The 20,109-nt window shown below is 49.8% G+C and overlaps 1 protein-coding gene across 4 annotated transcripts in view; it reads right to left on the bottom strand.

Moving 5' to 3' along the window:
* The window catches only part of LOC144151571 (juvenile hormone acid O-methyltransferase-like), a 133,970-nt gene that overhangs the window by 26,445 nt on the left and 87,416 nt on the right, over positions 1-20,109 (bottom strand). Inside the window, exon 1 of one of the 4 annotated variants that reach the window (XR_013318902.1) lies at positions 19,082-19,181. The exons of 2 other annotated variants lie outside the window; for them this stretch is intronic. Coding sequence is in view for 1 of the 2 variants with exons in the window: in XM_077682672.1 (XP_077538798.1) it covers positions 13,155-13,252 (98 nt within the window). In the remaining variant the exon portion in view is untranslated. Of the gene's footprint in view, positions 1-13,154; positions 13,284-19,081; positions 19,182-20,109 lie in introns of those variants that run through there. One more of the 4 variants, XM_077682672.1, reaches the window with a different exon arrangement.

The following is a 20,109-nucleotide window of genomic DNA, read 5'->3' as shown; positions in this document are numbered from 1 at the left end:
CCCCATTCGGGCTCCTCCAGGTCGACTTCCAACTCTCCCGTTTACAGAAGAAGGTATTTATTATACGTAAGTTATTCCGTTCTGCAAGCTCAACTAGTAGGTCCCCCCTGCTATTTCTACAGCCCAGACCATGGTTCCCAACTGCCTTGTCTCCAGCCGGATTTTTGCCTACTTTAGCATTGAGGTCCCCCATAACTACGGTATCATCATCATCTTCATCACCAGCCTATCTACGCCCACTGCAGGACAAAAGGCCTCTCCCATTATTCTCCAATTACCTCTGTCCTGTGCCAACTGTGTCCAATTTATCCCTGCAAACTTCTTGATCTCATCTGCCCATCTAACTTTCTGCCGCCCCCTGCAACGCTTGCCTTCTCAGGGATCCACTCTGTTACCCTCAATGACCAGCGGTTATCTTGCCTTCGCATTACATGCCCTGCCCAAGTCCATTTCTTCTTCGTAATTTCTACTAATATGTCTTTAACACCAGTTTGCTCTCTGACCCACTCCGCTCTCTTCTTGTCCCTTAATGTTACACCTATCATTTTCCGCTCCATTTCCCGCTGAGTCGTTCTCAATTTAAGTTGAACCCTCTTAGTGAGCCTCCAGGTTTCTGCCCCGTAGGTGAGTACCGGTAAGATGCAGCTGTCATACACTTTCTTCTTCAGTGACAATGGTAGGCTGCTATTCATTATCTGAGAATGTCTGCCATATGCACCCCACCCCATTCTGATCCTTCTAATTATCTCTGCGTCGTGGTTGGGATCTGGGGTCACAACTTGGCTTAAGTAGATATATTCGCTTACCACTTCCACTGAGTAACCACCTATCTCAAACTGCTGTGCTGTCCCGAGGTTATTGATCATTACTTTAGTTTTCTGCATATTAATTTTCAGGCCCAGGGTTCTACTCTGTTCGCCCAGTGCGGAAAGCATGCTTTGCAATTCGTCCCCCGAGTTACTTAGCAAGGCAACGTCATCAGCAAATCTGAGGTTACTGAGGTATTCTCCATTAACCCTTACTCCCACCTGTTCCCAATCCAACGTTCTGAATACTTCTTGTAAGCATGCTGTGAATAACATTGGAGAGATTGTGACTCCTTGTCTGACACCCTTCCTTATAGGTATTTTACTGCTCTCCCTATGGAGGATGATGGTAGCTGTAGACCTACGGTATACTGTGTTTTTACTCTAGCCATTGCCGATTCCACATCTTCACAGAGGCGTTCCACTGCTTGGTCGTCGTGGCTGGATGTGGGTGCGTAGCCCTGCACCACCTTGAGCTTTCACCTCTCATTGAGCCTAATTACAAGACCTGCTGCCCTTTCGTTAATGCAATAGTGTTCTTCTATGTATCGGGCTATGCTTTTATTGACTAGAAGTCCCACTTTTAGTTCTCTTCTGTCGTCTGGACCCCGGTGACATAAGACGTGTCCATTTTTGAGCACCGTAAAGGCTTCGCCTGCTCTCCTAGCCTCGCTAAGCCCTATTGCATCCCATTTAATGCCCTATAATTCCTCGAACAACACCTCGAGACTCGCTTCGCTAGATAAGGTTCGCGCGTTAGGCGTTGCCAGGTTCAGAGTCCATTGGCGGCCTGTCCGCATCCAGGGATTCTTAGCCCCCTCTGCTGCGTCACAGGTCTGACCGCCGCCGTGGTCAGTTGCTTCGCAGCCGCTGGGGACAGAGGGCCGTGGGTTAATTGGCGTATTCATGGGAGGTTGTAGCCGTTACTACACGAGGGTGGCCAATCCTGCTCCGGTGAGGGAGTGCATTGCCGGCAATGGTCGCCGGGGTCAAGCCGCACCCCAAGCGCCTGGGTGTGATTCCATCAATACGCGGATTTTTTTTTAATCCGGTGGGAATTGTCCGGCACCGGGATTCGAGCCACGGTCCTGCACGTGAGGCGGATGCTCTACCTCTACGCCATCGCTGCATCTCTGAAATATTTACCCAGTGCTTAAAAATGCTGCTATACATGGCTGTATGTTGAAGTTTTCCAAGGCTCTCCAGCTGGGGAAACAATACGGTCACTCTATTCCGTCAAATGTGACGTTTGCCTGCCTTGGATGTTGCATATCATGTACTCCTCCGGCTAACGAAGATGATTGTTGTACGCATAGCTTCCCACGGAAGGTTAAAATCAAAGTTTGGACTTTGACTTGTACAGCTTTGACTGCATTCCTTCGCGTATTGATTTTACACGCAAAAAATGAGTTGAACCATCGCCGTCGGCAAACTAAAGGGTGTAATATTCCTAGATGGAAAGCTCTCATACTCTACATCTTTTAGTGTTATTCATTGCATCGCATCGACCTTCAGCGGGCAGCAGGAGATACGTGTTTTAAGTACGAATGTACTTTATAAGCGACCCCGAACTATCCGCCGTCCGCAGTGCGCCTCCTCCTCTCCCCTAGCAACGGCGCGAGGAGCGGAGGGGAGCGTCTGTAGCAACGGCGCAGCGACGTCACACCCCACGTGACTGCGCGCGCTCCGCCCTCCCGCGCCGTGGCTGCGCGCGCCCCGCACCGGCTCCGCACCGCTCCTCGCACCGTGACGTCACACTCCACGTGACCGCGCGCTGGCGCCTTTGCCGTCTGCTCCCCCCTCCCCCTCGCGCCGTGACATCACGTGCTCTGCAGCTGGCGCGCCTCTCCCCCCGATAGGTTTGCACTCATCCTCGGCGCGTGCCTCTCCCCCTCGCGTGACATCTCCCCCTCGCCGGTACTGCGCCTTCGCGCGCGTCTCTCCCGCCGTCCGCGCTCCCCCTCTCCCCTAGCAACGGCGCGGAGGAGGAGAGAGAGCGTGCGTAGCAACGGTCTCGGCGTAGCAATGGTCTCCTGCTCGGCTTAGCTGCGGGCGGCGCGCCGCTGTGCCGGTTCGCTTCGCGTTCCGTCCGCGTGAGGGCGCTCGCTCGTCGGCTCCGCATTCCGACGCTCGAGGGCGCTTTCCCAAGCATTTCCCAAGTGAGAGGTACGTAACGTGCGAATGCCAAAGACTTTAACATAGCGCCCCTCCGGATCAAATCGGGTAACTTCGGGTAACTTCGGGCCAACTCGGGCATTCGTACTTTGCCATCTTCCCTCTTACTTGGGAAATGCTTGACTTTTTTTCTTTCATATCACTTAGCTCACTGGGAGCATCCCGGGGAGCGAAGCGATAGGAAAGAGACAGCTGTGATCCCCCGCTATATCGCTACGCGGGCTGGCCGACCTTGGCCTTTGCTTCACTGTACGCGAGGCACATGAACGGGCGAAGTTGAACGCCTGCTTCACCGGCGTATCGAACGTCAGTCAATAGTCGGCGACTTTCGGGTAGTTTTAAATATTGAGAACCTAGTGTGAATATGGAGAATCGCGGCGGGGTGTCTATATTCCTTCCCTGACAATTTATCTCTTCTCCCCCCCCCCCCAGCACATGCCTCAGACGGCCCAGCTCACCATTGCCCTACTAGCCGCATACTGCGCATTCACAGAAGAGCTTGAGGAGAGTTTTTTTCTCGCACCTGCACCGGGCCGCGACTTGATTAATTGTGGGGTATAACGCACCTAAGCTACACACGTGATGAGGCATGACGTAGTGAAGGGCTCAGGAATAATTTTACCACCTGGGGATCTTGAGCATGCGCGGAAGTTTCGTACACACGGGAAGTTTCGCTTTTTGCCTCCATCAGAAAAGCGGCGTGGCCGCGAATAAAATCCGCACGTGGCCAAGGCTTCACATCTTGGCCATTAATGTTGGTTCTGACCTAGGTGGCTTTCGCGGGGCGAACATTTGGACATGCAGGAGATTCCGAGTTTACCGAAGCAACGGCCGTAGTTCTCAAATTGGGTGTTTTAATGAATAATTCTGAACGTGCCGTTCTTTGCAAGATAACACAAATGAGAAAGTTACAGTTGTTCTCTTAATAGACTAAGTGGAGCCTTAGGCGAAAAAAGGAAACAAGGCGTTTCTTGCTGTAGAAATATCGCACGTAAGCAACCGCTTTTAGAAATCCTATTCGCCGCGAGGCCCACCACTGGAGAGGCCGGCGCTGCGATCGTTTTGACGTCACTTGTAGGATCACCATTCCTATCTTGCTGCGTAGTTGGCTTGCCGCGCGTGACACTTCGCTTAGGAAGCGCGTTCTAAAAGTATTTTCATGTTAATTTCCTTTGTTTGGAGTGAATTCTCAGTGCGTCAAGTGCAGTTCGGCCTCATGGGGACTTTATAACCGTATCAGCTGTGGTAGATTATCCGCAAACACCATGAGTGTGGTGGTGTATTACGTATGCGACCGAAGCGTAAGCAGCGGCTTGTTTCCCCGATCAACAATGTGGACTACGACGATCGCCGAGTTAAGTTTCTAGATTTCCCTTGTTTGCAAGAAATGAATAAAGCAGGAAATCGTGAAGCGTTAATTGCTCGCAGAAGCACACGCACCCGCCGTGCCTGCCCGCACGGCCGACGGTGCGGCTCGAACCGACGCAGGATGCGGCAGCAACAACTTGTCGCCGCTTTTTAAAATCACACAAGTCGTGGAATATAAGTTCCAGATTGGTGAAAGTGGATGTTAGTGTGATGAAAAATTCTGATAGGTAGGGTCATCAGCTGTGGTTTTCAAAGCGATGCTCAAATATCTGCCGCGATTTACGCTGACCGACCGCGTAGGTCGGTCCCGGCAGCGCCGGCCCGTTCACGCACGGTGCGGCGAGCGGCCGAAGGATGGCTATGCTTGCGCGCAAGAATCGGCCGAGGCCGTGCAGGTATCTTGATCGTCGATCGCTTCAACGGAAATCACCGCGCTTACAGAGTTCCCCGCGCGGTGAAACGTTCTGTTAGGGACTGTCACTCGCAACTCTAACGGCGATGAAATTGCTGCTACGCCAAGCCTGAAGTTCCCAACATCCGATTACGTGCATCCGAAGCCGGCTGCGAGCTGTTGGGGAAGGCCCTCCCGTCGTGCACGCGCGTGTTGCATTTGGGTTCCTCTAGCTCCTTGGGGGCCCCCAACGCTCGGTTCTCCTATTCTAAATATCCCATTACCCGAAATCATTAACGATGTGTTTCCCCTCGTACGCAGCCTCGCCTTCTGTGAGCAGTCGTGAGTTTCGAAATTGATGCTTGAGAAAGGCCGGCTCACTGTAAACATACAAAACACGCTGCAATTATAAATGACCACGCCGAGCACCTAATGAAAACTAAATATAGCCTTGTACAAACCCGCTCGAAGGCGTTAAAAACTCGCGTTCATACCGTTCATACATTGCGGACAAGTTGTCGCCAAAAGTAAACATCATCCGCGCAGAGTACAGGCTACGGGAGTGATTGTTAATCAAAGCCGGGCATGACTATAAAAACATAGGCACGGGAAATAGGCACTGATTAAGCCAAACTGCAGACCATAACAATACTTTTAAGCATGTGCGGCGAAGCAATGTGATCACCGTTCTCACGTAGTCATTCATTTACCAGGCAATACGAGCAGTTCGCGCGGTGAGATCATAAGTGAGCGACGCGTTTCCGTCGCTGTTACAGGGTGTTTCCTTGCACACACATGTACCGTCACAAGTATTTCATAATGAATTTACAGCGTACTTTTATCGGCATACGCAGCTGGCTGCGTTTGTAAGAGCTGTAGGTCGCGATGGTAGCAACTACCTAAACGCGCGGTATCGCCAGGAACAAGCGAGTAGCTGATTGCTGGCCTGGATTATTTGGTTTACAGAAAACTTTTTTTGGTAATTTGCATCAAATCCACAAGGAGGGGGCGAGACGGTGGCCACAACAAGAAAACACGCTTCCGCATACGCACGGGAAATGTGTTGTAGCAGACGACAACACGATTCGGCGTCCTACAAGTGACGTCACTCGTAGGTGGCGCCACGGTATGTCCTCGAGGCCAATAGCTCATGCTTTATATTGTGGCCGCCTGTGGTAGTAATAGTTAGCACGCATAGAGTTAGCTTGCCACAGAAGCCACAATTGAAACAACCCGCAGGATGTGTATCAGTCTACCACAATTTCTTGATAGCCAAAAGCAGTTGGTAGCAAATAACAAAAGTAGCTGGCGTATGCCCAATAAATACACGCAGGCTGGTAGGCTTTTATATGCAAAGCATCTCTTAGTCGACCCTCCGTCGTCCGGCGTCCGCACCTCTCCTTTCCACAACAGCTGTGATAACGCCGCTCTCTCTCCCCTCCTGCTGTCCACACAAACTGTGCGTTAGTGCGCGCTGCTCCTCCATTCCACACCACCTGTGCGCTACGCGCGCTGCTCCTCGTCTCCCCTCTGCACACCAGCTGTCCAATCAGGCGCATGCGCGCTGCGTCTCCTCTCCCCTCCCTCTGCTCTGCAAATAAACCCGTTCGCCCTCCGCTCAGTTGCTTGTTCGGTACTGCGCTGTCCGATGACTGGAAATGGACGCCAACGATTCCGACAGCGAACTGGCTGGCACACCGTCAACTAGCGCCAGCCAGCACACTGTCAAAACCGCGAGCACCTCCGTAGACAAGGCTGCACAGAGGAGAGCTCGCGAGGCCGAACGTAAAATGCCGCGTCGAGCAGAGGATTCCTCGCTTCGAGAACGAGAAGCCGCTTTGAAACAGATGGCCTTCGGCAACGTGACAATGCTTCGAAACGCCAGCGTCGAACAGCGGATTCCTCGCTTCGAGGTCGAGAAGCCGCAAAACGTTCCCCACTACTCGATAAATAAAAAAGACATTTAATACGGTACTACACGTGTCTTTACTCTAACAACCAATTAACACGCTACTACTCCACGGCTTTGCATCCCCTCAGGGTTCCCACGTGGGAAGATGGTGTATTTTTTTTTCTTAATCCTCTTCCGCTATTTTTGGCGGGTAAACAGCAAGTGGGGGAGCGCCAAAACATGCAGCAGCAGGGTCGCCAATGGAAATTCGCTACCTCTGGTGCCCACCTTTTTCAATATTATTGTTTGTTATACCGTATTGCTGTGCGCATGCTAGACTAACGTCGTACTAAAAGCCGTAAATCTAACATCTATATTGAGAGACGATGGAAAGCGTGACCGGTTTATTCGGACACTCGGACGAAAAGCACAATTAAGTGCTGATGATGATTATGTACAGGCGATGATGATGCCGGGGCCATGAGAGCTAGCACTGATGATAATGTACCGATTACGAGGAAATGTCCGTAACGTGTTGAAGAGCACAGAGTCGTGGTCAGGGTGTCTCACATAATTACCCCTCCGCGGACGGAAGCGGCCAACTGGCCGCGACTTATTGTTCTGTCCTGCGGTTGAACGGCTTGAGGCGAGATACGTGTACGATTTCAGTACCACGGCGGCGCCGATCTGACGACTGTTCTACTGGCGTCACACGGTAATTAACTGGCGAAGTCTGGTCTGTGATTTTGTATGGACCGAGAAAGCGATTAAGGAATTTTTCGCACAGACCGGGTACACGAACAGGGGTCCATAACAATACTTCATCACCCGGCCGAAATTGAACAGAGCGATGTGCGACGTCGTAGCGAGCTTTGCGTTCTTGTTGTTGACTTTCGGTTCGACTGCGTGCGAGTTCGCAGCAGTGGGCGAGCCGTGAAACGTACTGCTCCCGAGATGACATTTCAGAGGGGACAGGAGCATAGAAGAAAGTTGACTCGAAGGTAATAGAGGGAGAGCGGCCAAAGACTAGGAAGAATGGTGAGTATCCAGTCGTTTTTTGCGTTGCAGTATTGTACGCAAAAGTCACAAATGGCAGGATGGTATCCCAGTTGCGATGATCGAGAGCATGTCCGCGAGGGTTCGATGGAATCTTTCTGTTAATCCATTCGTCTGGGGATGGTAGCTGGACGTGGTCTTGTGCACGGTCTTGGAGGCACGCAGAAGCTCTTCGACTACAGCGGACAGAACAGCCCTGCCGCGATCGCTGAGGAAGACGCGTGGCGCGCCATGGCGCAAAATAATGTTTGCAGTATAAAGTCAGCGATTTCAGCAGCCGTTCCAGAGCGAATTGGTGCTGTTTCAGCGTATCGTGTCAGATGGTGGACAACCGTAACTATCCAACGGTATCCAGACGGCGTTGGAGGTAGTGGTCCAAACAAATCGATGCCGACGGTCCCGAAAGGCTCTGACGGACAAGGGAGAGGTTGAAGTAGTCCGGCAGGAGGAGTAGTTGAGCGCTTGCGGTGCTGGCAGGAAGCGCACGAGCGAACGTATTTGGCAACAGAAGTGGACAGGCCAGGCCAAAAGTAGAGACTACGTATGCGCTCGTACGTTTTTGCAAAACCAAGGTGCCCACCGGTAGCTGCATCGTGGTAGGCTTCGAGAATAGGGCGCCGGAGTGTACGAGGCACAACGGGGACCCATTTTCTGCCATTTGGAAGGTAATTTTGCCGGTGAAGAACGTCATGAAATAGTTTGAACTTACTGAGCTGGCGATGCGCACGGCTGTTTGGAGGTGTTAAACGACCGTCGAGATAGTCAATGATGGGGCCGCAATATGCGTCTGCGCGTTGCAGCGACGGCAAATCGACGCGTCCCTCAATGTTTGAGGAGATAACGGGGGCCAAACAAAGTGTGTTGTCGGCGGGCTCCTGCGCATCGGAAGAGAAAGAGGACAATGGGCAACGAGAGAGAGCGTCGACGTCCATGTGCTTCTTCCCTGACTTATACGCCACGGAAAAATCGTACTGCTGGAGGCGGAGAACCCAGCGGCCAAGGCGTCCAGAGAGGTTTTTCATGGTGGACAACCAGCATAGCGCATGATGGTCGGTCACCACTGTAAAATGACGGCCATGAAGGTAAGGGCGAAATTTCTGAACAGCCCAAACGATGGCAAGGGATTCCTGTTCAGTGATTGTGTAATTCTTCTCTGCAGGTGTCAACGAACGGCTTGCGTAGGCGACGACCCTCTTCCGAAGTTTATCATCACTTTGGAGGAGAACACCGCCAATGCCATGGCCACTAGCATTCGTGTGGAGTATAGTGGGCTTTATTTCGTCAAAGTGGCAGAGCACCGGAACAGACGTTAGAGCGGCTTTCAGATCGTCAAAAGCGCGTTGACAGTCATCGGACCAAACGTACTGGGCGCCAGACTGGAGGAGATGGTTCAGTGGGGACGCAATGGGGGCAAAATTCCGGACAAAGCGGCGGAAATACGAAGCCAACCCGAGAAAACTACGGAGGTCTTTTTGTTGGCGGGGACGAGGAAAGCTGACAACGGCAGCGATTTTCTCAGGATCGGGTCTGATGCCATCTTTACTAACGACATGGCCAAGCACCTTGATGGTTTTGGTAGCAAAGCGGCATTTTTTTTAGTTGAGTTGAAGTCCGGCGTTAGAAATGCATGTGAGTACCTCGTCCAGACGCTTAGGATGTTCTGTAAACGTCGACGAAAAGACAACGACGTCGTCCAGGTAGCAGAAACAGGTCTTCCATTTCAGTCCTCTGAGCACCGAATCCATCATGCGTTCAAATGTCGCCGGAGCATTGCACATCCCGAATGGCATTACATTAAATTCGTATAGGCCATCGTAGCCACGCCGTTCATCCTGTGCACGCCTGCGACAGAACCGAGCAATGTGGCCGCGAATTCCGCACTAGAAACACACTGGCCGGTTAGGTGGGCACTCGGGGCTCGGCGGTCCCCACGTGCGATAGTAAGGCTGCGGCTGAATGGCATGGTTGATCGTTGCCACATATCCAGGCAGAGGCTGCGAGGTAACCGGGGCCAAGGGCAGGGGCGGCCTTCCAGCGACTTCCGAATAGGACGGTACGGCATAAGGGGTGCAAAGATCGGGCACTGACCGACCAGGCACACAGGCAAGCTCCTCCTTGATTATCTGTCGAAGATTGGTGCTTGCTGAGTGGTGAGCAGGAGCAGAAGCACACACGGAGGCCCGGCCGTCAAGCTCCTCCCGAATCAGCTGCCTTATAAGCACGCGAAGGTCTTCGTCGCCTAAGCGCGTGGCCGATGTATCCTGCTGAATGCGGATTGACTGCAGATCGTCAAGACGTTGGCAAGTAGTGGTGACATCCGAGACGGTTCTTGGGTTCTGAAGGGCGAGCGCAGTGAAAGCGAACTGGTTAATACCTTTCAGTATCTGGCGTACGCGGTCCGACTCTGACATATCCTTATTGACCTTCCGGCACAGTGCGAGAACATCTTCGATATAATACGTGTAGCTTTCGCACGGGTGTTGCACGCGCGCTTCCAGTTTCTTTTTCGCGTCCTCAGAGCGAGCTGCGGATGTCCCAAAAATCTTGCGGATCTCGATTGTAAAGGTCGTCCAATCCGGTAGGCGTCCCGCGTTATTGCGGTACCACGTCTTCGCGATCTCGGTGAGGGAAAAGCCGACAGTCAGCCGTTTTAGCTTGTCGTCCCACCCGTTATATGCGCTGACCCTTTCGAAGTTCTCCAACCACTCTTCTACATCATCCCCACGAAGGCCAGCGAAGTCGGGCGGATCTCGCTGGCGGCTGATGAAACATTGCGGGGGAGGCGTAGCCGTGGCGCTGGCTGGATCGAGCGTCATGGGCATGGTCTCCTGAGGCAGACGGCGGCCCGAACGGAGCTCCAGGAGTGGCGCTGCAGAGGTAGACTGCGGGATCGAAACGCACCCTCCACCACTTGAGAGACGATGGAAAGCGTGACCGGTTTATTCGGACACTCGGACGAAAAGCACAATTAAGTGCTGATGATGATTATGTACAGGCGATGATGATGCCGGGGCCATGAGAGCTAGCACTGATGATAATGTACCGATTACGAGGAAATGTCCGTAACGTGTTGAAGAGCACAGAGTCGTGGTCAGGGTGTCTCACAATATACTCAATACACCATCCAACTTATGTAGTAGTCAACTTTGAAAAACAAGTTAACAAATACTGGTATTGCGTTTCTCTCGGGAACACTAGAACGTAAAAAACATACGCAGACACTTCGACGCACATGTAAGCATGTGGACGTGCATGCTATATTCTTTCTATTATCGGAAAAATGACACACGCTATATTTTCTCACCGTAATGCCTGGAGTTCAAATTTATCCACCACTTACGTGCAATGCAATCCAACACGTGCAATCCAACTTACGTGCAATCCAACACGTGCTATGCATATCACGAGGAATGGACGTATGTCCCGACACTCTGCTTTTCATCGCCCGTCAAGAGCTCTCTTTACGCCTGTGCTTCGAGTGCTACGGGTCATCCTTTTCGCCATTGCACCAGGAGCCTATCAACGTGACGCTCTACAAGGTACCGTGTTTCAAGGCTTTTAGGGCTCATTGACAGCATGGTCATTTTGAGTGTATTTGGCTATAGTGCCATTTGCTGATTGTTTCGGGGGATTGATTGATTGATTGATTGAGTCTTTTATTAGAACAAGGAGGTCGTATGCCGTCAAGTGGGGAGAGGGGTGGAAGGAAGGGGATTACTATTGAAGGTATGAATTCGAAGAGGTGATTCATGTTATGGGGGCCTGAAAGTCCTCACCGGGGTCTGCCGCAGTTAGACTATTCGCGCCAGACAGCTCTTAACTGCAAAAGCGGCAAATGTTCCTAAGAGACACGCGTCTAATCCAGTATATGCTTCATGTTGTAGGGTGTCGGTAATAATGTTTGTTAAACTCTTTGGGCGGTGTTTGGCAATGTGTGGGCATGTACAAACAAGCTTTTGGAGATCTGATTTGACATTTAGTGTTGCAGTAGGGGCATCTTGGGTGGGTGTTGGTGCATCTTGTCCATTTCTGGGTAGTGTGAGGAGTGTAAGCGGCATCTGCGCATAACTTGTTGATGAATACTTCCTCGGATCTGCTGGAGGCGACAATGTTGGCAAGATACCCGGGGGGTGTAACCTGTTTGTAACGTTGTCTTTTACGTTTCTATAGTCGGAGAAGTAGGAGGGCTTGAGGAGTGGGTGTTGAGGCTGAAACTGGAACCAGTGGAGTCGTAAAGTTCAAACACTCCTGTGCCGCCTCATGGTCGGACTGGTTCCCTGGGCCGGTCTCCTCGTGGCCTGGATTCCAGTTAGTTATGATCTGCATGTTGTGGCTTTTGAGGAGTTCTTTGTGTAAGAATATAGAGTTGCCAAGCGGGTTCAGAGAGAGTGGCTTGCGAAGTTCTTAAATTGCTTCGAAATAGTACGTTACAATCCATAGTTAGGCTGGTCGTCCGGTATTGAGGTCGTAGCAAATAAGATTAGGGCAACTTGATGGCATGCAGTTCGGCTTTCAGTGCAGTTGCACCATCGTGTCTGAGGGAGAGTTGACCTCCAAGGAATGGGTTTTCAGGGCAGGTCCATGGTACACCAATATGCGAAGTTTTCACACTGGCGTCGGTATAGATGTCGATCTCATTGGGAAGTTTGGACTTCTCCTAGTGAAGGCTACGTTTAGATCTTGTTGCCGTACTAGAGCGGTTGATAGGTTTGGTGAGATTGCTGGTGATGTTTTCCGAGATTGTCCTGGGTGCTAAAGGGATGGGAAGGTCGACGACCGGGATAGGCTTCTGCTCGTCCCATGCGGTGAGAAGGATCCCTGTTTGGTGTCTGCCCGTTCACGAGTTTTTTTCATGGTTATCTCTATAGGAGGGAGCGCAACTGCTCGCTGAAGAGGTTCTGTTTTTCTATGGTTTGGGAGGCCTGTGATGGTACGCAATGTGGCTCTATGGAGTACGCGAAGGTGTTTTGTGTTCCTGTTGCTGAGGTTGCACACTGGAGCTCCATATGCGAGAGTGCCGATTGGAATTGTCCGGGCCACGGAGCGGCATGCGTGTTGACTTGCGCCGCCATATTTGCTAGACAGTCTCGCGAAGATTTGAGCATGGGGTTCTATTTCTGTCATAGTTGCTTTAACCATGTTTTAGCACTATTGTTATTGCCAAGTAGGAGAGCGAAGAGGCGTACGTGGCCACGTGTCGCTTGGATAGTTGTGTCTCCAATGTACAGCAGAGCAGGGTCCACGGGGTGTGATTTGGTATCACTTGATACCATTACAGGTTCTGTCATTTCTGCGGCGAGTTCTAGGCCAATTCGGTATGCATGCTCCGAGGCTGTTCACCGCCGCCTGCAGCTCAACCAGCATGTCGGAAATTGACGAGTAGTCTCTACCTTCCGTCCATATCGTAATATCGTCAGCATTGATTGCAAAAGAGACTGACGTTTGTTGTTTTAGAGTTTTGGCTAACCTTTTCGTGATGATGTTGAAGAGTACTGGACCGAGTATAGATCCCTGTGGAACACCTTTGTCGTTGTAGTAGGTATTGGGTGTCCATCCAGGGAGCATGCTGCCGAGTTTAATGGGTTGAAGCTTTGGAGAATCTACAAAGGCATAGCAGGAAAGGGCAAACAACGTATTTCCCTCTTCTCGACGCTCACGCTCCACAACACTCCGGAGATAGTCGAGCGGGAGATTATAGCAACGCTTTTCCATTCAGCATGTACGTAACCCCGCACGTACCTACCTACCATCGAACTAGACTTGCACGTCTCAGCTTTAAACATATTAGAATAGCCGGAATCTGAGCTAGTTGGATCATAGTTGAATAAATACTGGTCAGCCGAAATTAACTGGCGACCCAGACAATGACTAGACGGGAAGCACAAGCGCTGTGCTTCGCCTCTCGTCATTTTCTGCTATTTATGCAGCTTTAGACACGTCTTTTACAATGGCAGAACTTCGCAACGCCATCCGACAAAGCAGTGTGAAATTGTCCCGAGGACATGATGGAGTCAACTGGCAGCACATCCGTAACCTCAAAAAGCCTCCGCTAGAACAACTTCTTAGCCTTATAAATAATTCCGGGAATACAGGTGGAATTCCTGACACCCTCAAGCTTTCCCTGGTTAACCTCATTCCAAACCTAGAAAAGACCCTTCTGTCATCTCCACACTTGGACGTCAGATCTTTCTTACATCCACATTATATAAACTGATCAAACGCCTGATTAAAAACCGGCTACAGTACCATTTGGAATATGTGAACCCATGGTTTCACCCTTCCCAAACTGGATTTCGTCCAGGAACACACGATTGCCTCTCGTTCTTACGACGGGTAATCAACAGATGGCCGTACGACCGCGGACTTCCTGACTACGTCCTTACTGTAAACCAGCGGAAAGCATTCGGCAGAGTAGATCAAATGACGATTTTGATTGAACTGTTTCAGCGGAAAATGATAAACCTGCACACAACCTGATAACCAAACATTCGGTGGAGTTTGCACGAGTGGTGCAAACTTGGAGAAACTCCATACCGGACGGCTCCATGTGCCTTCGTCGAAAATCCGCCTCGTACACCTCACATGGACATACGAACTTGCCGCTGAATGTTCTCCATGAGTGGCCGGCCTGGATATTTTTTGACCGTAGCATCTCACATCTCCCAAAAACTGCACCACCTGAGCACACATTTGAACCCGTGGCAACCGGCTTCGCGAACTCGGCGCCTGCAGCGTGAACGTGACGTGAACGCGCACGCAGCGTGAACGCGCGCGTGAACTGGCGAGAAGAACAGCACGCCGAAGATCATCCCGCGAGCGCTGGGAAGAGTAATATTGAAGGTCCAGCTGGCCGAGAGAGAATAAACGTGTTTATTTTGAAAATCAGTGGCAATGAGTCCTCAGTGCTAGACCCCTTGAGCTTTCCCAGCCTCAACAGCCCTCAACACCACCAGGCGCTAATCCCAAGCCGCACGCTTACGTGCATTTAGGATGTTTTCTTAGGAGTTTTTTTTTTGACCTCCACACGTAGCGCAAGCCCAAGCGCCAGCCAAACCGAGGCCGTGAGACTCTCATGAAGCACACGCTCACGCGCGCTTGTTTTTTTTTGGTATTTTTTCTGGTAGCACTATACGGCATAACTGAAAGCATAAACAAATGTGCAGTGAATCTTCTTGGGTTCTTGCGAGGAAAGGTAGGTTACAAACATGGCCCGTTGGCGAGCGCTGCTTTGTAAAAGGTTTTCTTTCATATTTGATCCTGTGTACCGTGAAGGCTGGGGCTATGGTGGTACCTTCGGCAGTGAACGCTGTCAGGAATGTCTGAGGCCGGGGAGCTGTGGGAACAGCAAAGGACACAAGAGACCAATCCTCATGCGCAGCATTTCACGAGTTTCACGCGTGCCGCAAAATCATGGACAGGAGCCCAGTCCTATCGGTTTAGATTGGCGTGGCGTTGTTAGGCCATTGTTTGCCTGATAATTTGAATAGTGAAGTGATATGTTTGCCTGATAATTTGAATAATTTGAATAGTGATCGAACATAGTCGTGATCGTTCTTCGAATGCTTCGTAGTAACAGGTTAGTACTCTGATCGTTGGTTGTACAGTTCATGATTTTTGTACATAAATTGTCACGTGTGCTCTGGATTGACAGAAGTTTAGTTTGCTATGTGTGTGACGGGAATAAACGAGTGCCCAGCTTCCATAAAGGTTCGGTGATCTGTAGAAACCTAGCTAGCCACGATAACTGCTGGAATCGGCTGGAATCAGTATAAATGTCGATTTCGTCGAGTTGTTAAATAATGAGCAATCTGCAACAACCTTTCTGTCTTCAGAAGAACGTTGTGCGGTTAATGGAGTGGGATGTGGTTGGTTTAGCGAGGATTCCTAAATGCCACGGAGTGATGGATATCGGGAAAATGGGTGAGGGGATGCAATCTTATCTTAAGCCGTAAAAATGGCACCCTGATGAGTAACTTCCCGCATAAGGTTGTATTCGTTGGCATGTTATTGAACAACGTTTCCAATAGGTTGGAGGGGGGCTGCAGATAAAAAGTTAGATATTTTTGTGTGCGTTAACATCTAGTAATGGCATTATGAATAACGCTGGGAGGGCACCGTTGGTTACAAACATATGCTTAATTTGGCGCCATATGTAAGAATACCAACTGCCACGGCTAAGGCCAGTGACTGCACGGCTTTTTGCATTCTTCGCAGTTCTTATTAATAACCTTAGAATAGACTGGTGCGTCGAGCTTCATTTCTGTTTTCTCACGCGATATGCTCGGGCTACTGTTGCAACCGGGGGGGGGGGGGTGCAGTGTAGACGAATCGGGCCTCGTTTGGTGGTTATCGGTGTAGTAAGAACCATGACGCAACGGGATTATAATAGGCATTTGGTTTGCTACCGAGAACTGAGAAGACCTATTTTGTTACGGGCTAAGCATAAACTCACATTCGGTAATATACATTTTATATTTGCCATTGGTGTAGAGGTTCCTAATAATAGCACTTTATCGCGTAGTTTTTTGACACGCTCTCTTGTGATGTCGTTGGCACAGAGAGTAAACTTTCAATTGGCCTCCCGTGGAAGGTTTTGTGAGATCATGGCCCTTGTAAATAAGGCTGCATGGGTGAGGATCTTGACTCCAGGGACTATTCTCTTGAGGTGGAAAATACGAGTGAAACGTGGGCACATTCCTTCGAGTTTGATAGGGCACGCTTGCTGGGACTTTGGAATCCTTATCTGTGCTCGTTGGTTCTGGATGGCATTAGCAAGCCCAACGGAAATGGCGCTCTGGAGGCCACGGTCAAAGCCCTTTCGTAGATGAAGTGCGCTTGTATAGTCTGCACCCATGACTACCCGTAGTCCGAATATGATGGTGGAAACCAGTTTTGGAAGGCGACGTTTGGGTGTGTTGGCCTCTCATTTCGCCATTCTACATATGGTAAATACATCTAGTCGCCTTCAGTCAGGCATCTAGTCAGGCATTGCTCCCGTAACTTCCTTTACCACCATGACGCAGCAATTCTCAGGGAACAATATAGAAGTTCGGTACCTATGCTGCAGGCATAAATACGTGAGGAAACAATCTAGTAGAGTACCTCTCTGTCCCCAGGAATAATAAAACTCTATACAACCGGGCCAGTTAGGCCTACGTGAACGTTTCGATAAGATGGTAAAAACAGATTAACACAGGAAAACCATAACCCATACCCATAGGCCACGCCTGACTATATATAATTTTATTATTATATATGGCATTTTTATCAGTTTTCTCAATGAAAATATAAAAAACTTCCCTCAGTTTTCTGATGACCTTGACGCATCTGATGGTGCTCTGATTCCGCTAGTCCTGCCGCTATTGTAATGCACTGCGGACAAGTTTTCCACTCATGTGCCACGTCTTCTGCAGAACGCGTTTGTTTTTTGTGTGCCTTCATTACACCATAATAACTGCTGACTACTTATCATCGACTTCCATTTCTGCACACCCTAACCCCTACAAAATGCTCCATAAGACTTACGTAGGTATGGAGTTAAATAAAAATCAAAAAATAAATTCCAATTACCATATTGGACGATCATAAGGAGCATATGGTGAACCCATAGTTTATCACGAGCTTGTTTGTGAACTTGAAGTTTTACCAACCGAGTTTCAGTGAACTGGGCGCATATTGCTTTTGCAATAGAGAGCTGATATTTGGGGGTAATGCATGCACTCCTAGAGTTTTCCATCGATATGGGAAGAAGAGCAGCCGAATACGTGCAGCCAGACGCGTCCGTGTGCCTTGTGTTTTGTGTCGTCAGCACAAACGTATTTCTTTCTGAATGCTACGAACAAAGTGGCTAAGCAGCAAGTATCATTAAGGCGAATATTTCTGCCATCTATTTTGCAGTTCTAACGCAGGCTTCCCTCCTGCATCGATTGTTTATATTACGGCTTTCGAATTTCCGGTCTCTTAAGTACACCTTCTACGAAGTAAGTGTACATTTTTACAATAGAGCACCGTGTACCTGCCAGTTTAGAGGTGCGTTATCTTAATCACTGTTTGTCTACTCAACAAGGCTTCGCTTGTAAGAAGCCCGGCGGTGTATAATATTCCGCAGTAAAGCAATTGCGATAATTTCATACGGACATATTGGTCGGGTAAAAATACAGCGTAATGCAAAACGCAAGTTGCTGATTTTTAAATTAAAATGGCCACACAATGTTCACTATCCCCAGCAAACGTAAAACGCTGGATCTCATTTTCAACAAAGTCTTTGTGAAATCCTGGTGGGAAAATATTGTCCTCTAATATGGCTTTTGCGTAACCCTACGATAAATCTGCTGAGAAACGTATTCACTAGAGCATTTTAATGTTGGCGTGATCCCAGGGTATTGTTCGTTCTCACAGCCAAATCTGCACTGTGTATACCACTTGCATCTTCGAAGTTTTTAAGGGGGGTCGGGCGCTCTTATTAAGCGTCTGATGATATAAAGACTCTCTTGTTGACCTACGAAAAGCAAACACGTGTCGGGCAATGAATGAGAGGCAACATGTTTTTCCAGGATAAGAAAACCAGACATTTAGAGGAAGTGTCAGAAATCTTCACACACTGAAGTTAAAAGAAGAAAATTAAGGAATGAGGGCCTACTAGGTACAGTCCTACCAGCAACGACAGCCACCGAGCTAGATAAATGTCCCCCAGAGTGATGGAATCAGCTCGCAGTAATGTCTTGTTGTAGAGAACCCGCCGTCTGTCTTCGACTTCGTAGAAATAAAGTTAGCCTTAGGCGGTGTCGTCGTAGACGTCGCAGATGGATAGGAAGCAATGGCGCAGTAGCGCCCCTCTCTAGATTGGCGGTAGTAACGGGCGACCATGCGCAGTGGCAGGAACGGAAGACGTGTCGTCCTTAAAGAGGTCGCACGAGCCGAGGCTCTCCATCGCACAACACAGGTGCGTCGATTTTCCGGAGGAGCCGGTGGTCCACCCAAATACGTTGTGGATTTCTCGGGAAGGCATTGACAACAGGATACCCGGCGCAAAGACTGTGCGCGTGGAGAAGGGTCATAAACAGGTGCCCGGGTCTACAGCGCAGGACCCGCTTTGCCATGCAGAGCCTTTGACGTCCCGGTGCTGCAGCACGGTCGCCGTGCTATAGTAAATTCCGCCTTTTATTCAGCGCACACCAGGGTCCATCCGGTCTGGTGGCACCCTTCTTTTCTGGCGCTTACCACCGTACCGATGAATGGCCTCCTTGTGCTCGTTCCTATATTCTGATACTTCTTTGCTTGCAACTTTCCCTCGTATTGTTACAAAAGGAGGCTTTAATTTTTATACTGCCTAACCGTTTTCTTTCCATAGTAACCTCAGCTGCCCAAGAGGACGGGATAGCGTAAATTACTTACCTTTGAACGTTCAAATGTTCTGCCAAGCTGATCTAGTTCGGTACAAATGCGTCACCACCGCAAAGCACCGTGTTTTTGATTCCAGTAGAGCACAAGCTTGTGAGCAGTAATTTAATCTCGACAAGAGGTTGTACCTCAAAACAAAAGAAACAAATCTCTCCTGGAACTCCATTCACAGTTTAAAAACATAACAAGTTGATTGACAGATGAACGTTTTCTATCTCTACGGGTACGGGCGGCACTACAAAGCATCATTGTCAGCCCGCGAGGCCCCCTACAGATTCCTGATACATTACCACATACCTAGCGAGAGATAAAAAGAAATACCTAATGTTGAATTAAAATGGCAGGTTAGGAGCAGTCGCCGATCTCCGCCGTAGAACACGCCGCTCCCTAAGATAGCAAGTGCTGCAAGACTGCATTTGGAGTGCAGGAGTTGCCGAAAGAGCAAATGAGTAAGCATGACGGGAACAGAAGTTTCCTGGTAGCCTTTACGTCACACCCTTCCAGAAGCGTCTGCTCCCCTTCCGGTGATCCTCGTTTTCCGGCCTCTGCTTAAACTCCTTCAGCAGCTCTGTTGCCGATTAAGGAACTTTAGTAGACTCGACGGGCTCCAACTGTGCTTATTACCAAATATTTGTCGACCTTTTTGCAGACAGGCAAAAAAAAAACAATTTTAAAGGCGTGTGTATATAAGTAACCGTTTGATTTGGGCTCTTCGACACTTGGTTCCAAGTTTCCGCTGTCACACTCGCTTTCGTTAATTAGCAGGCATAAACTCGAAAATGCCTGCAGCGTATGTTTTACCGTCGTCACTGTGGCCGTACCGCTCATTTGTCGGAGGGGCACTACGGCGATTCGAAAAGTTGAGTAGAGCAGAAGAAGGCGTGTGCGACGTCACGAGAGAAGACTGGGCTCCACGCGTGTTGCGGCCGACTGCGCCGAATTTGGGGGAGAAAATTTTCTTGTTCCTGGTAACAGCATTAGAACATGATTTGGTTTCTCCCGATCACACTGGCACGTATCTG

Source organism: Haemaphysalis longicornis, unplaced genomic scaffold (genome assembly GCF_048455015.1).
Source record: "Haemaphysalis longicornis isolate Haplotype H1 unplaced genomic scaffold, Haemaphysalis longicornis Haplotype H1 scaffold_9, whole genome shotgun sequence".
Lineage (NCBI taxonomy): Eukaryota > Metazoa > Arthropoda > Arachnida > Ixodida > Ixodidae > Haemaphysalis > Haemaphysalis longicornis.
This window is presented reverse-complemented; position numbering and strand designations above follow the sequence as displayed.